This window comes from Netta rufina, assembly GCF_964035555.1.
Source record: "Netta rufina genome assembly, chromosome: 5".
Lineage (NCBI taxonomy): Eukaryota > Metazoa > Chordata > Aves > Anseriformes > Anatidae > Netta > Netta rufina.
This window is the reverse complement of record NC_140128.1, coordinates 36,963,158-36,981,374: the sequence shown is the minus strand read 5'-3', so window position 1 is coordinate 36,981,374 and position 18,217 is coordinate 36,963,158. Positions and strand designations below refer to the sequence as shown.

At 39.7% G+C, this 18,217-nt stretch overlaps 1 protein-coding gene across 1 annotated transcript in view; it reads right to left on the bottom strand.

Annotated features, from left to right (window-relative positions):
- The window catches only part of CEP128 (centrosomal protein 128), a gene marked incomplete at both ends in the record, with an annotated part of 109,983 nt that extends 104,299 nt beyond the window's left edge, over window positions 1-5,684 (bottom strand). The window contains 4 exons of the mRNA XM_084288230.1: window positions 1,917-2,038; window positions 2,953-3,079; window positions 3,506-3,592; window positions 5,538-5,684. Coding sequence (XP_084144356.1) covers window positions 1,917-2,038; window positions 2,953-3,079; window positions 3,506-3,592; window positions 5,538-5,684 — 483 coding nt within the window. The remainder of the gene's footprint in view (window positions 1-1,916; window positions 2,039-2,952; window positions 3,080-3,505; window positions 3,593-5,537) is intronic.
- Between the last annotated feature and the right edge of the window lie 12,533 nt (window positions 5,685-18,217).

Below are 18,217 nucleotides of genomic sequence, written 5' to 3'. Positions count from 1 at the left end.
AAATGAAGTGCAGCAGATTATTTTTATCTGGAAAATAACAAAATTGCATGAATTGAAGAGCAGCCTGGATGAAGCCTGTATGCTTCTGTTTCTATCAGCTCTTCACAAAACTTGCTCATCCAGTTTAATTTCCAGTACATGATTTGCTAAAACAAGTTTCCCGACTATATTTTTTCTATTCTTCAGACCTTGTTCATTTCAGTTACTTTACATTGTACCATCTTTTTAATTTAATACAAGATAAATTGAAATATCTGAACAGGTGGCATCAGGACAAACTAAATAAATACTAGTATGAATGAGACAAAGTTCTGCTCAGCTACGTAAACTACTATAGAAGCATAGCATGTAAAATTGCAAGTGACCAAGTAGAGCACTACAATGTTTTCAGAAACTACCAAAGCACTGAGGAATTCTATTTTACTTTGCCCAAGATTTCTATATACTATCTTAGAAAGGTTTTTTCCAGAGTTGGAAAAAAAAAACAAACCACCATTTTCCTCAATAAAATGTCACATTTAGATTCCTGTTTCCCTTATTTAGCAGACTAGTTTATAGTCATTATAAACTATATAGTTTATAATGACTTAACATTATAGTCATATAATGTGTATAATAACATTATAGTCATTATAGTAAAAGCTTTTAAGAGAGAGGATAGAAAGGTAATAGGTCATCCACCCTTCATGGGAGGAAAAAAAAAAAGCAACAGCTTAAGCACCAGAGTGCTGTAAACAGCTCAGTGGTTAGGGCCACTGTTTGGGAAAACCCTCACTTATAACATCTCCTTGTTCTATATGCAAGACTTTAAACTGAATCTTCCACAGCCCAGCTGATTGCCCTCAATATTCAGGCACAGGCATCAACCTCTCCCCTGTGTGACAGACCAGGAATTTCAGCCTGGTCTAGGAGGCTTTGACAAACACAATACATCTTCAGAATGTATCAGTTTGAGGAGGACAAAGATTCAAATGTGTCAAAAATCCATTTCGCTAGAAAATTACCTTCGCCAGAAGCAGTCAGAACAGAAGAAAGGGGCTGTGGTTATATAAATAAGAAAGAGCTGAAGCTTTTTTTTTTTTATTTGAGTAGTGCTACTCTATCTCTGCCCCAATTTCTGCCTATGGTCATAACAAATGGCTATTTCTAGAGAGTTCAACATTCCTCAAAACACTGTAGTGTTTTTTTGTTTGTTTTTTTATAAAATACCTGATGATCCAGTAAAGCTATATTCACTCAATGAAAAGCAAGGGTAAGGAATAAACTAGCAGTCATCATAAAAATAAGAAAAAAAACTATATATTTACACCTTCACTTAATGTAAACCATTAAAGTAGTTAATTCATATTTTCTGAAGAGTCTGCAGGTAGACATGACTGGAGAGGTCTGAAAATCAACCATGCCATACACATCCTCTCACACCCACAACAATTGCCTGAAGTACTGAGTTAAATTATCCTACTCACAGGTCAGATTTAGAATTAAAATGAAGAACTAGCTGACTACAGATCAGTTCAGACTAGACTGAAGTGAATGGCAAAAGCAGTGAGATCCAGTGCTATTAACTAAAGAGCAATCCCCTCTATAGCTATACCAGATTTCAGCATATGCATAATGCTAATTAAATATTCAGATATTATTTCTGTCTCCTATGTTGCCCAAAAAGTTACAGAAATCATTTTCATAACTTTTGACATTACTACCATCTGTACCTTTTTATCTATAAAGATAAATTTGCATGAAACTTTTTGACACTGATAGATATGATAGATGACTGTCATAAAACATGGCACAGAACATTGAAAGGGCACTTCACAGCTGTAAAATTCTTAGTTTTATCATTTGATTTAACATTAAAGAGCCTGGTAACCACGTATTGCTTGCGTAGGGAAATAGCTTCCCATTAGTGATCTTACCTGGTCCAAATTATCTGCCTCATTGACGAATCGAACACTTGCAGATCTAGATCTTCGATGTCTACTGTCCTGTGAGTCTCCATAATCCCTGAGAGGAGAAGTAGGCAGGAAGTGGCGGTTCCCTTTATAAAAGAAATAAATAAGAAAGACAAAGCTTTGTACAGGAAACATTTAATTTTACTTTGAGAAAAACTCATGTTTCATCTTGCCAATATGAAATACGTTATAAACAAAAGAATTACTAAAGGTACATAAAATGCATGGACATATAGTTGAAATATTTTTGAATATTTAGATATATGAGATGGGCAATAAAGAGAAGGAGCTTTCCTTTGTTCCTCCAAGAATTAGGTAGACTTTTTTATTCAAATTTTATTTGCCCAAGCAATGTTTTTTCCTCTATTTGGATCTACTGCAGTTTCAAACTATGCCACAGATTTTACACCAGAAAAAAACAGAAAACTTTAAAAAGTTTTCTACTAAAATATATTAAATGCTATTTCTGGAAAGAATATTCCTCTCAAATACACCTTTCCCGCCCTCCAAAATAATGAAATTTAAGAGATGTAGAAGAAAAAAAACTACTTTTCTGTATATTATACATTGGTTTAGTTTTTTCCTTTTCCACTAAGCCTTATACAATTTTACCTACCTATCCATAACCTTATGCATTTAAAATTCATGTTTTCATTTTGCTGTGAAGCAAGCTTCAGAAACTGCAAAACATTTTTGATTCGACTTACATTTACCTACAAATCATAAAGTGGGTAAGACAGTTTTCATGTATCAATGTTTCATTTGATCTCTTGAGATATCAGCAGGAAAAAAACAAAACATGCAATGGAAATCATTTACCTAATAAACAACTGCTTAACTTAATGCAGGTGTCACAGATTTCTAAACTGAATTTCTTTGAAATAATCCATGATATATCTTCATGCCAATACCTTTATACATTTTTATTTTCAATTTCTTCATTCAATATAATATCAATACAACATAATTTAAGTACACTCAAGCACCTTAAGTATTTTACCTGAAACTGCTTCTCCATCCAGATCACTAGGGTACAAGCTTGAGAGAGAAGCACTTCTCATTCCAGAGCTTCGGTTTAATCTTTGACTCCTTAACTGACCTATAGACTGTTCCAGCGTTTCTTTTAACTGCGAAGAAATTACATTTTACTGAAATATGAACACAGACACATACAAAAACACATATGCAAGATATTTTTCAGAAAAAATGGTCATTAAGAAAATCAGAGCCCTTTTTTAGCCTAGTGCCATTATGGATTAATAACAGCTTTTCTTATTTATCTCATACTATACTACCATACTATAATATAAACTGGTTTATAAGCTCCAAATAGAAGAGTAATAAAGCTACAAAAAATGCTAGTTTCGTTATATAACAAACTACTACAGTTTGTTTTATACTGTTCAAATAAATATGAAAAGTTTCTGTTCGTGTCTTCTTAACTCTTGATATATTCTGCGCATTGCTTCGAAGTTCTCAGCTATGAATGCTATTAGGTAAAAAAAAAAAAAAAAAAAGATTTAAGAAGTTAAGATAAACTGAAAGTTGCTCACAGTTGCTATTGCTTCCGTTTGTTCCTTGTTGTATTCTCTGTATTGTCCTAGTAAATGGTCAACATGTCTCAGATTTCTGTTGGTATCCTTAAAAAAAAAAGTTTGAGGAAGAAAAGTCAAAATAGAAACTTCCAACAGCTGTCTTTACTATTCTTCATTTATAAAATGAAGAATATATATATATATATATTATATATATATATAATATGTATATATATATATATTTTATAAAACACTAATAAAACAAGTATTTTTTCTGTAGGGTCTTAGCATTCCAAAATTCCAAATCCTAGTCAAGTAGACAGAATCCGAAGATGTACAGTGCAGCTAAAGGAACAAAACTGAACACTACATATGCAAGCGAGGACTCAGGTTCAGACAAAAAGTGTGTACATTTTCAACCACTCTCCAGAAAAATATTTTTATCCAAAGATCTTACAGTACTTTATTTTGTGGGCAGGTAAACTGAGAAATAACAAGTTTTTGAAGATGAGCATATTGAGCAAAGGTAAGGAAGTTCACCAAGCAGGCAACCGAAAACAGAGCTACAGCAGATATTCTAAAGACACCCATTAAAACATTCACCTCAAGAAAAAAAATAAGAAATTATTAAGGCTGTAAGGTGACATCCCTCTGATGGCAGGAAATAGGCCTCTTAAATAGGATTTAAGAGGAAAAAACTGGCCATGTTAACATGCTCTCCAAAAGCCACTGCAAGATTATTCAGCCCTCAAGACTACATTTGTCTGTGCCATGTACAGCATTTGTCACAGCCTGTAATAAACCACAAAAGCTATACAATAATGGAAAGGACTGCCTGGTTAAAGATAACCAAGTCAAAACATACTTATTGCATTCTTTACTGTGGAACACCTTGGTCAAGTTCCATCACTTAGTTTATATAGCACAATTTCTTAGCAGCTCAAGGCACCTTAAACCAGACTGTGACAGTCCTACCCTTCCCTTCAACATATTTTTTCCTCCTCCTCCTCCTCTATACAAGCACTCCTGTGACCAGATGAAGAACAGGATCAGGTAGCAGATCTGCTAAAAAGCAGTACAAAATAAGCAATTAGCTTAAAATCAGAATCTTAGAAGAGCAGCTAGAAAGATTAGACAAGAACAGGACAATTCTGAAGAGTGCCTTTTAAAAAAATATTGTCAGTTTACATTCTTATTAACTCATCTCTTTTTAGCTTAATGATCATTTTCCAGACAAAAAGTTCTCAAATATAAATTAACCATTGAATATGCATTTTTCTCTTCTCACAGTGTATATATACAGGCCAAACAATAATTAAACACAAGTGATAATGCACAAGCCCTTTAAGTCCTCAGAACTATCAGCTAGAACAGTTATTTTCACCATACAGATTTTTTTTTTTCTTCCATACTGAAGAATGTTAATGAATTTTGAAGTGACAAATGGTGTCAAGGGAGCAAAATGTCTCCTCCTATACACAAAACAGTTTCAGAAGCCTTGTCTGCTGCCTTCACTGAAGAAGCAGGAAGCAGATGAACGCTCTCCTACTCAGGGATGAATCCATTATAAGTTTACACACACTGCTTCTCACAATGCTGTGCCACATCTAGAAATAATTTCAGTTGTAAGCTCTATTATGAGCAATAGAGTACCTACATATTTTCTTTAGTTAGAACTTAGAAATTTTATACAGTACAAGACAGTTAAGAGGGGGCTGGAGTTTTCTACTACAAAATTCAATGCCTCTTCTAACAATCTGTAAAGGTTAATTTTGCATTATTCATTTTGCTAGTTTTATAAACACCATTGCCAAACACATCATTGTTTCTAAGAATATTCTATTACACTTTCATACAGTTGTTATCTCAGACCACAGCAAGCCACCTACTTTCAGCTCAGAGGCAATATGATCAGTTTCATAAACCCTTTTGGTTTGCACAGAAAGCAACATTTCCCAGCACTACAGTATTTTGCCAAACTTCAGAAGTGGAAACTAGACTCTATTTTACATACTCTAAATATACTTTAAAACTGTATTTTGTAAGCAACCTGTAAAGTGCTTGCTAAAGTATGTATCTTCTCTGTAACTTCTTCAGCACCATCGTTCCGAGTTCTGTTGAGGGATGCCCTCAAAGGTGGCCGCCTTCTTATTCGACTCCTAAGAAAGTCATCCGAATCACTGGATGAGTGTGCCATTAGTATCTTGAAACCTAGGTAGGAAGACCAGAAAAGGTAACAAATGTTAAATCCTGATTGTTACTGAACAGATTCAACTTGCACAACATTGCCAAAGCAAAACTACTCAGACTACTGTATTAGAATCGTATCACAGAATGGCTTGGGTTGGAAGACACCTTGAAGACCATCCAGTTCCAACCTCCCTGCCATTGGCAGGGATGCCACCCACTAGGTCAGGTCGCCCAGGGCCTCGTCCAGCCTGGCCTTGAACACCTGCAGGGATCAAGCATCCACAACTTCTCTGGGCAATGTGTTCCCACGCCTCACCACCCTCTAAGTGAAGAATTTCCTCCTATCATCTAAATCCCCCCTCTTCTACTTTAAAACCATTCCCCCTTGTCCTCTTATTATCTGCCCAAGCAAAAAGTCGCTCTCCATCTTTTTCATAAGCCCCCTTTAAGTATTGAAAAGCTGCCGTAAGGTCACCCCTGGGTCTTTTCCAGGCTGAACAGGCCCAGCTCTCTAAACCTTTCTTCACAAGAGAGGTGTTTGTCATTCATTAGCAGGATGTACTTTTGAAGCAGGATGTACTTTTGGAGCTGATCTACCAACTGTTCCTCAGTTATTATGCTTGTTCACACCATGAAGCAGTGGCCAAGACGCAAGAAGCAGAGCCCATTAGGACAGAATTAAACTAATAGATGCACCCTCATCACAGCCAGGTGTTCAGTACCCAGGCTAAGACCATAGCCCAAAACAAATTCTCTCTGAAAAACATACAGTGGAGACATCAGGAGAGCAGAGGAAAATCAAAGATGAAGCCCTCAGGAGGCAAGGCAGTTGGACTCAATGATCTTTGTAGGTCCCTTCCAACTGAGCTATTGTGTTTTTATCCTAGCAGAACCATTCTGTTCTAGCAGAACAGAATTTCCTCCTTGCCTCACATTAATTTCTAAGCTATATTCAGACCAGCTGGGCTCAACTAGGACAGTAACTCCAGATAACTAATTGTGGGAAGCAAGTCTAAGAACCAGTGTATTTAAGGAGTTTAGGAGAACTGGAGATACTATGGAAGAAGGCAATGCAGTGTCATTAAAAGAAGGCAAAGGAAAGAAAATCCACTTGAAGTTATATGGAACTTTTTTTCTCAAACTATTATGCACTGCAGCAGTTTGCCTAGAGGTCACAGAATCACTGTCAATAAGATTGGTGTTGACCACGTATATTTGGAGAGTAAGTCTGAATCTACTTTGGGGAAAAGGAAATAGGCCAGCAAAATTTTGAATTCCTTTTGGTCCTGTAGCAGACAAAAAATAAATAAATAAAGCCACAGTAAAGGTATCATTCTTCTAATCATTAATGCAGAAGTTTAACTCCCCCTCCTCATCTAAGGAGGGGCAGTGAGAGAGTGGTTGTGGTGTTTAGCTGCCTAGCACAGTAAAACCAGCACAGTAAAACCACCACACCCAGTGGAACTAGATTCAATTGCTATGATATATTTTATATATGTGCCACTCAACGTTTTTCCAGAGTTGTATACTACATTTTTATGATGTAAATTTCTGTCTGCCAGACTTGCACAGAAACCTTTTTGACATGAAAGAGTAAATCAACATAATCAGTTTGTGCTCAAGTACACCAATATTCCTTACAACTCTTTTTTGAAATGATGAATTTATCACATCCTCCCTGCCCTTATCTCACTAAAGCCTGTTCTTCCTGCCTATATCAGCATTCACTGCTCCAGAACTTCTCACTCCAATCAGCTGAAATGAAGCCTAAATGTGGCTGAGGAAGCACAAACATTGTGCATTAGCAAAAAGGTAACATGGAGAATTTTGAAGGGCAGAGAAAAAGAAAAGAATTAACCACCGGTACCAAAGCAACGTGTACTAATTTTCATTTTTACTATGTCTTGTTAATCATGATAACAAGCTTTATTTTCCTTGTCAGTCTTTACTGGAACTTCACGTAGGTATCAGTGAGATCCCCATTCTAGGGCACAAACCAGAAGTATCACTGATAAGCATGAAACAATACTTCTCCTGAACAGATCTGGCATCACCTGTTCTAGAGTAATTTTTAAGTTCCCCTATAACAACACTGTCAGTTCTCTGGGCTTAAACATCTCTTCCTGTTCTCATCCGCCATGCACAAGAAGCAGCACAAGCACTCAAAACCCAATAAACAACAGCTTCAACAAACAGCTTCCGCAAAGCTTAACAAAGGTTCTCAGTTTCAAAGCATTTTTGGAAGATATTTTTAAGACACCAAGCAAAGGAGAGATGGAATTAGTGGTCACACTAACAACGAAACACAAGATCAGTCCCAAGATGGAACAGGAATCCAACCCTGAGACATTAATCCACATGAATCCAGCCTTTACCTGTTCACGTACCTATGCACCAGCATATTTTGCCTGACCCATCACACTTACAGTTGAAACACGTTTAATTTTAATGATCGTACCAAATGGTTGATGGTCTGTTCCTGTCATATTTTTTCCTCAACTACAAAGTCATAATAAAAGTTGTTTTGGCAAATTAGATTCTTCAAAACCACAGTAATAGTTTCACAGGAAGCAAATTCTCTTTTCCTCCCAAACCATGCAGAAAAGCATAGGCTGGATCTACTCTGTATGTAGAATATTGCACAGCAGTACCCCATGAGACTTAGAAAAGCAACCTTAACATTATGCAATTCATACAGCTTGTCTGCATTGAACTCTTATTTCCACCATGTCACATTTCCTTCTAGATCCACAAGCCCCCAAATAACATCATTTACAACATTACCAGTTTCACATTAGTAAAAACGTGCTTTTTTAAGTATACCTTAGTAGATAGAGAAATGAAGTACACATCAGAACACTGAAATGGTCAGAAGTGTTTTAACTCATTTCAAGATGAAATGCTATAAGCCAGCAGAATACTAAAGGGCAGTTATTGCAACTCAGCTGATGGGAACTACATCCTTAAAAATTTCCCAAACTCAAAAGCAACCAAGTCTCTGAACACAATGCTACATTTACCTCTAGGTAGATGAATATGGCAACTCATGTCAGAGGAAAGATAGGCACTGATAAAAAGACAATGAAAAACAATAGTTGACTGATGCACTCAAAACATAATTCTGAGAAGCATCTCAATCATAAGAAATGCACAGAAAAGTTATGACACTGTAGGAAAAATAAAAATAAAGAAGGAAATGAAGATTTACAGCAGAAGATATCGATGTTTGTTTTCAGCTGGCCAAAAATAGCTCATTAAGGTACTGGTCAAAGTGGCAAAGACAGGCTAGTGAGTGAAGGAAACAGAAGAAATGCTATACACAAGGGCACTTGCAGAAAACTTTCCACTTATGGTTGAGCAGAATTCCTCTTTGCTCCTGCGGGCAACTTAAGAGGAACTGTAGGCACTTATAAGTTGGAGAAGTCTCACTTCACATAAAGTGACATCCTCATTTTAAAAGGAACTGCAGAAGTTTTATTTTAGATTAAAAAAAAATAAAACCATACAGAAGAATAAATTTGTAGAAATATTCTGCATGAGCGTTTGCTATAATTTACAAAAAAAAAAAAAAAAAAGAGGAGCATTAACACTTTTCCTAAACCGCTAAACCGATTTTAGCACACAATCATAAAGCCTACCTGACCGAGAATTACTGGTTGCCTTTTTTTGTTTTTTATTGTTACTTTGAGTCCACCTAGACAGATTAAAACATCTTTTGCACCAAGGAAAACGTCAACGCTCAGCATCCGCCTTCCCTGTTGGAACACAGGCGTTTCTGTTTCGTGGGGACGTTCCTGATAAGAGCAAGCACGAAGGCAGCTGACAGTCTCCACAGCAACTGCTCCAGCTCAAGTGAGGAAAAGACAAACTCAGTACACACAGCCTGATCAGTTCTCAAGGGGTTTTATTTGTTTATCTCCACACACGCTACTCCATCGCTAGGAAACTGTGGCTAAAGCCGCGTTTGGAGCCTTATCGCTAAGGCTGAGCTTAACAAAAAAAAACTATGGCCATTGCAGAAGGGCACAGGACAGCGCCCTCCATTCAGCACTTCTGCTCGAGCCACGAGCAGCTTGCAGGCGGCAGGCAGGCCACACACCACGGCCACATCCCCCCGCCGCGCTTGCAGGGACCACCGCTGCACCCAGCCTCCAGGCACGGCCCCTGCCCGACCCACACCCGGGCACAGAGGGCGACCCCTCCGCACCCCGCGCCCAGGTATCGCCGTGCCAGCCTCCCCGCGCCGTGCGCCCACCCACCCCCAACCCTACAGCCCACCCCAGCCCCGAGGGACCCCCTAGGGCTCCCTCCCTTTCCCTTTATCCCTCCCCTCCCGTCGCAGCCCCCCGCCCTCCCCAGGCACGCAGCCCCCGCCCCGCAGCACCCCCTCCCCTCACCTCGCCGCTATGGCAACTTGAACTAGCCGCCTTGCCACCGGCGGCCGCAGCCGCCTTCCGGGAGCTCGGGCACTCCCGCAAGGCTCCATGGGATGTGTAGTCATGTGGCCGGTGTCGGCCATGGAGGAGGCATAGCGGAGGACTTCAGTTCCCAAGAGGCTTTGCGGCGCGGCCGGCGGAGCCGACCGGCGGGTGGCTGCAGGGGTGGTGACTGAAGGCCGGCCCCGCCCTGCCCGCCGGCCGTTGGCACCTCAGAGGCCGCGGCGCAGAGCCGAGGGCGGAGGGCAGGGCGGGGCCCTTCACAGGCCGTGACTGGTGTTTATAAAGGCTTGTGAAAGATACAGCTTTACAAAATGCACGTTAACGTTTACAAACATTGACATTTGCCAAAGATGACGGTGAAATAAACAAGAAGTGCTGAAACCAAAGCTGTTGCCCTGTCAAAGCAGGTGTATGTGCCACACGCCACGGGCGTGAGGAGACTGACGCCTGGCTGATCCACCTCAAACAGCACTCGTTTGTGGCAAGGATGATACCTCTGTCCCTCTCCTACAGCTTTTCCTAACTTGTTGCTTTCTGCCAGGCATCTCCCTGGTCATGAATGTTGTATCTACCACCAGTGTGTGCGGTAACAATGAGCAAAAACAGATTACAGTGCTGAAAAGCCTTAAAGAGAGAAAAGTGAAAGAGTGTTTTGAATGATCACAGGAAACATTTGACTGTGTCTCTGAAACTTGGATGGAGCTTGCAACAGTCCTAAAGTCTTAAAATTTGTTTGCAAGTCACCTGTAAGCAAGCACTCAAGCCCAAGGTACATATGATTTTAAACCAACATATGTCCATGCTGCCTTTGGTATCCACTCCAAGGAGCTACCCCAAGCCTCTAAGCACAGTCATAAAGTGTGGCTGATATCCATACCGGCTAGCGTCGTTCCTGACTTGCAGGACTGTTTGTTGGCTCCCCCACAAGCCTTTAATGCAGCAGGCAGGACTGCATGCTGTACAGTTACAGCACACTTCAGGAATGAGACAGGCCCCACACACTGGCAGCATCCACCAACAGCCCTGGCAATTGCTGCTGGCCCCTGCTGCTGCCTGAGCCGAAGGCAGGTGAGTTACTCTGGGATATAGAACAGAAATGGGATGGTATAACTCACGTCACTGTGAGCTGAAGCATTAGTGAATAATTAGTGAAGAAATGTCATCCCTGGCTTTCAGCACATGACCATTGCCAAGGCCTTTGCTCAGCAAACTGCAGCGTGGTCAAGTTGTGCTGGCAGGCCTAAATACAGGGCAAGAGTCAGAGCTTCTGCTTCTCGTCTCATCTCATGAGGCTGCGTATAGAGGTCTCTGAGGAACATGCCCTGAAACTTCCCAAGCTCTCTGAAAGCTTTCCTATCCTCCCACCTTTGCACCTGGCAGTGGGCTTGCTCCTTCATAGTCTTTTGGAATTCATCCATATGCATATTTACTTTCCTGACTCAGTAGTCTCTCGGGCAATCACAGAGTGGTTGAAGGGGTAAGGAGTGTGTCCTGGATGTGGCTGGAGCCAGGAACTAATTTTAAGATATCTATAGAGGAGAAAAATAATATGATGAATTATTTGTTTGCTTTTGTAATAAAGATATTAAATCTAAGTGAATAGGATTGCTACAGAATTTCTCTTCAGTTTAGAGTATGTGTGAGAAATCAGTGATTTACCTACATTATTAATCTACTGTACCAGACATATTTCTAAGGAAGTTGTTTAACTTTTCAAGCACAGAACACTTTCATGTTATATGAAATCAAAAACTGTACTCTGTTATCTAAGGCACTGAGTTGCAACAGTCACTTGACAATGATTGCTTTTAGAGAGGCCAGCATTTTCTTTTTTTTCCCTAAGGCTAGTGCTGCTTGTTTAACGTCGTTGTACCCCTTGACTCATAAACTTAAGAATGAGCATCCATTTTTAATAAAAGGGAAGATTATTACAAACCATCACATTGCTATATATAAAAATATATGTATAGGGAGTCTCAGGACACAGACCTCAAGAATAGAAAATCCAGAAAAAAAAAAAAGAAAAAAAAAACATTTGTTTATAATTTTGTTGTTGTTGTTAGGCTTAAGTTGAATTTTTTTAATTATTGGATTTGTCATGAGTGGTCTCTTTTTGTGTTACACCACTTATCCATGACAGGTCATCATCATTCTTGTGGCTTGCAGGAGACTGTTTAGATATTTCTTTCAGAAGAAATCAATCAAAAAGAAAAGAGAAGACACCCCTAAGTATGTAAAAAAAAATGGCTTAAAGAATCATCACTTACTGAGCTCAAAAAATTAGTTATTTTATCATAAAAGAAGGGAAAGTATTGTGGACTAGATGTATTGTCACCTAAGTCAGTAAACTTCAAACCCATTTTTGACGTATGAGTGTGATAATAATGAGTCAAGTCTCTTTATTAAACAGTGCTGGTCTCCAAACCAAGGCAGGTATATGCCGTGACCCAAGTCAAACAAAAGTGCAAGATTCCTCTAGAGTCTGAATTATGAGGGCAGAGTAGTTTTTGCTGGATGCTATTTCTCAGTATGGAGGCCTATGCAAGAGATGAAGGTTGAACAGAATGGAATCAAAGATGTCTAGAAAGTTGACTTTAGATGCAGAGATACAGGCATTATAATCTGGGGGTGTGAAACAACTGTAAGTTTTTTAGGATAAATGGGATGAATGCAGACAAGAAGAAAAGGTCTTGTAATAGTACATAGAGCAGCTATATTCTATTCTGTACCCTAGTCTGGTGAGGGATGACAATAGCAACAAGAGGGACTTCTAAAAGTACGTAAGTAGCAAAACAAAGACTAGGGAAAATGTGGGCCCACTTCTTCATGGGGTCAGGAGTCCTGATGACACAGGGGATGGAGAAAGCAGAGGTACTACATGCTTTCTTTGCCTGAGTCTTTTCTACCAAGACTGGCCTTTGGGAATCCAAGGCCTCAGAAACCAGGGGGAAAATCTGGAGCAAGAAAACTAGGAGGAAGTCTGGATAAAGGAAGACTTACCTTTGGTGGAAAAAGATAAGATAAAGCATACTTGACATATGTAGGTCCTTGGCCCAAATGGAATGTGCTGAGGGACCTACTGACATGCTGAGACAGCCAGGAGTATTCAGCTCCAGAGATAACTCCATAAGAGAAGGCTCAAGGGGAATCTTATCAATCCATATTGCTATCTGAAGGGAGGGTGTGAAGAAGTATTTAGTCTTCAGTCAATTGAGTACTTTTTTTTTTTTTTTTACAGCTTTTTCATGGCTTTTGTGTGTGTGTGTGAAATAAAGCAAAATGAGAAGCACAAGAGTTCCTTAAGTCCCATAATGATAAAATTCCATAACTGTGTGTTCTTGAAGTTGGAGATAAGTTGGTTATAGAGAAAAGAATCTTCAAGAACCCAGAAAACATTCCTTCATGTAGCTAGTCAAACAGTTGGACTGATGACTGGTGCAACGTCAAAGCAGTATCTCTAATGTATTTTTTTCTGACAGAAATTATTTCAAATATTGAAATAGAAAAAGATTGTAACTGGCATATCTTAGAAATGTCTAGAATGGCTAAATTTGTTGATTAATCAGAAGAAAAAAAAAATCCTAAGTCTTTATTTCACTCTTTATTGAATGATTTCTCCAGTTTGAACACTTCCTCATACAGATATTACAAGATTTAACTGTTGACATCTTGTAATCCCGTAGGGAGTTTATGTAGAACAGCAATTAGAACTAATTGCTTCTTTGGAAGAACCTGTTGTGGTTTATCTGATTTGCATGTTAAACATATAATCAGTGCAAAGATACCCAAGATACTATATCAGATCTGGCAGCAGAGAGTAATTTATTTTGTTGTTGTTGTTTGTTTGTTTGTTTGTTTGTTTTTAAATAACCTCCCAAAAAATGGAATTCTGAGCCTTACAGTGCTTGAGATAAGTACACGATGAGTGACCATGGCTGTCACTAGAGGGAGTGTCTGTAACAGTGGAAAAATATACTTGTCAAATATACTTGTCAATTTTTGCCATGGTTAACATAATAGGAACTGGGTGGGGGAGGGAAGGTGGGGGGGAAAGGGGAGGGAGGGTAAGCACCAGGAAAACAAATTGCAATCTGCAGTTTTACAGCTGACTTCTGTTTTATTTGTTCATTAGGACTAGAGCAGAAGCAGTACCCATCACTTAAAACCACATCATTTTGTTACACTCAAGGCATACAGGATTTTGAATGTCTGTTCTTAGGATGTATATATAGTTGCGTATGTACAAGTGTGGGTGATACTTTTAATACACTGTGATTTTAAGCATAAAAGAAAGGAACATTTATTCATAATCTACATGGTCTGGCAAGTTGCCAGTCAATCTGAGCTGTTAAATGTCACTTTTCAGAAATGATTATTGTTCTTTTTTTGAACTGATTATTGTTCTTTTCTACCTTTAAAAATATTTGAAGTCTCACCTATGCTAAACAACACTCTTCCATAATTCCTTCGATGCAGGTTATGTTCCTAATCCTTCTATTTTCCTTATTTACTACCCTCTGAATAATCCCCAGTATTTTTACATGTGCCTCGGCAATTAGTGCACAAACCCAGATAAAGTATTCCAAATAACTATAAATTCAAAGTGGAATAATTGAATGATAGTACCATTTTTCTGCCAGGCAGGAGGAGTCTTCTTGCATGTAGTTACTTGCATTTTTCTTTTCTGAATTACAACCTGGTAAGCTACCAAAGTAATTTTAAAATCTGATCTAGAGATCACATACCTCACTAGCCTGGGGCTATAGGTAGCTTTACAACTGTACTTTTTGCTCTGCCATCCACCAGCCTGTTAAGGAAAACATTGAACAGAAGAACGAAGAGGTGTCATGGGAAAGCCAAAGCATGGCTGCCAACATGTGCAGGGCAAGGACCAACTTGACTGGGGCCCATGTCATCACCCCAGCAGGGCTGCTGAGAGCAGCCCCAGGCACTGGGCACCTCCATGGGGATGAGGGCTGGCAGTGGCCAAGCTGGGACATCAGCCAGATATCAGGCCAGGCTCACTGAGGCCCAAGGCTAGGATGTTGGGATCTGGAGACTGGCCTGGTGTGGCATCACTGGACTGATGTTCCATCCAGGAGAAAGGACCAGAGAGAAGATCAGAGACAATGCTACCTTCTGTATAGGTCCCAAGCACACACAGGGAAACCAGCCAGCAGCAAGGGCTGCAGGAGTAGGCCTGAGTTCAACCTTTACATAGCTCCTGCCAAGTTTGGGTGCCCAAGCCTATGCTGGCATGGAGCCCTGGGGCCTGTGCAGAGGGTGTCTGGCAATGGGGTGGGGAGGTTGGCCAGGGCAGAGCCTTGAGAGAATGAAACAAACTCTGACTGCAGATTCCTTGCTGGCAAGGTCCTTATACATTTCGGCATATGTGAGAAACTGTAATGTAAACAATGTCATCTTGCTCAGAGCGTAACTTTTCTGAGAGCTAAGCAAGTGCCCATGGAAAAACAATGCAGTTAGCAAGAGCCCTTTTTCTCCCCAAACTCTTAGTGTTCCCAGTTCTGAACATGCAAGACAGGTCTCAAAGTCCAGGAGGCAACACACCCAGACTTGGAGCTCTCCTGAGGCTGAAGTTTTGTCCTGTTTTCTTCAAGGCTATCAGGCCTTGAATCCAGTGCTTCTGTCATTCAGGTTCAAGTCCAGAAAACACGTTATGGTTCTTAATCCTTTTGAAATCTACTTAGAACATCTACAACTTCGATGGCAGCTTTATCATTTCTTTGGTCTGCAGTCTTTAATAGTTGCCATTTTGGCTCTGTTAGTAATAGCTGGGAAGGTATTTGTTCCTTCCATTAACACTTTCTGGACTTCTGTGGCTGCCACGGAGCAGCTGACATAACAAAGTTTTTAATGCCAATATCTGCGTACATGCTTTTCTTCCCACTAAATAAAATGTAATTCAAATTACTTTGCCTTCAGTGAAAGAGAATGAAACAATTTAGCCATCTTCTAGTTAAAGAGCCTGAAGCATTATTACAATGGAGCAGCTAATAGAGTAGCTTATTAGTAAAGATAAGTAGCATAAGGATATCTTTAGTACACCAAATAAATGAGTATGGTTGGGTTCATGAAAACCTACTGAAATGACTCAAATCCTGGGACTACTTACCTGTCCCGCAATAAAACTGTTATTCTTTTGCTTAGTTCACAAAAAGTACATAAAAAGTTATGCTGACATCAGAATAAAAGTGAAGGAGGAGAGTTTGCAAGACTGCACATAAGAGGTTGTAACAAATCACCCCAGTTTTCATTAAAGAGGGGATGCACCTCCCCGCTCTCTTCCTGCTAACCAGGTCTTGCTTGCTGTGAAAAGCAAGGACTCTTCTGTTGTGCTCCTAGTAGCATTGGGTCTTCAGGAGCAGTTATGAGAGGACAGAGATTAAGCTGGAAGAAGAGTTTAATGCTAGTGCTCAAAGTTGACAAGCTGCCTCTGGCAGTGTCAGGCAATGTTGTTTGCTGTGTGAAACAGCTATGGCTTTTACCCACTGCCTGGAAATCAAGTGTAAAATAGACTCATGACAGCTAAGAGCATTGATCCAAGAGAAGACAGAGATTCCTCTGGTGATCCATTTGTTTTGCTAGATGTACTCCTCTGTGTCAGCCTGTGTCATCCAAACTATTTCTTTGCCCATGCCAAAAGGAATGGAGGTTTTCATGTCCTATGGCTAATATGGAATACAGTGTCCCCAGGACAAGCTGGCTATTTTGGCAGCAAGAACAAGAAAACCAGCAGAGAAGTTTGATATCCTAGGAAAATCCCGTAGGCAGCTGAAGCACTGTCTGAATTTTATAACACATAGAGCATTAGATGAAACTAAGTGGTTGATTACTGTCTTTGGGTAGAGGACCCAAGCCAAGCCTAGCTCTGCTTTTCTAAAGTAAACTAAACTTTTCTTGTTTGGTCTTTGATGTATCTGCATTTCATTTTTTAAAATTACGGCCGTGTGGCTACAGCAGTGTAAGTCCCAAATGCCAAAGGAATCGCAGTCAATGCACTGTAAGTTGTCTAGGGCACTCCAGCTGTGGAGAATGCTTCAGCTTGCCTTACCCTCACTGGGATGTCCTTATATATATATATATACATAAACACCCTTAACTAAAAGGGATAAATGTGTCTGATGGGATGCCTCACTTGAACACAGTCTCGGTTCTAACAGGTCTGCAGAACTGGGATTTATATTTTGTTTCTTCATGGGCATGGTATTATTTCCTCACCTTAAAAAATATATGCTAAGGGTACTAATTGTATTTGTGGATGAAACTACTTAAATTACTGGTAAAAAGTTACACTGACATAACATCTGCTGTTTTGTACTCATATCTTTTTGATATCACTGATCAGGCTGCAGGGGAACTATCTACCCAAAAGCATGATCTAGTTTTTCACTGTGAGTAGGTTGCCTTTTTCAGTTTCCTTCTCCCTAGAGAGTTACAAACATTTTTGTTGACTTTCTGTTGGCATTTTTCTCATGTACCCACATATGCACAAAATCTGCATGAAGGAGAAAACATTGGCATTAAAAAAAAAAAAAAAAAAAAGGTAAAAGGAATTGAGGCAAATATTAAAGAGCTTTCTTTGTCCTCATTGAATTCAACAATTCAACTATCTCTTTTTTTTTCTTGCCTTTCTCTACTTTTAAATACTTGTTTTTAGAGGAGCATCTTTTGTTTATGAAGAAACCCATAACTAAATGAACATTAACCAGATTTTTTCAGCTTTCACTGTGTCTGTCAGATGCAGGTACAACTCCTGCAGTGTGGGAGCCTCTGTATCGTGCCCATTGCGTACCCGTGTCCTACCAGTGACCACAGGAGATTGCTACTGGAGGTGGCAATGGTCCCACCCCATTTCTCTCAAGGGTAGATATTTCCCCTTTCTCATTTGGCGTAAGGATTTTTATCTTTCCGGATCATTCAGGAAAAGTTATTCTTTCCGCTTCGCTCTCTTTTATCGTGTGCTTTTCAAAACCACTCGCTGCAATTTCTAATACAAAACAGTATTATCAACTTCTTTGCACTTAGTCCACAGCTACCTGGCAGCTAGCGGGCTCCCACCTGCTGAGAAGCACGGCCCGGC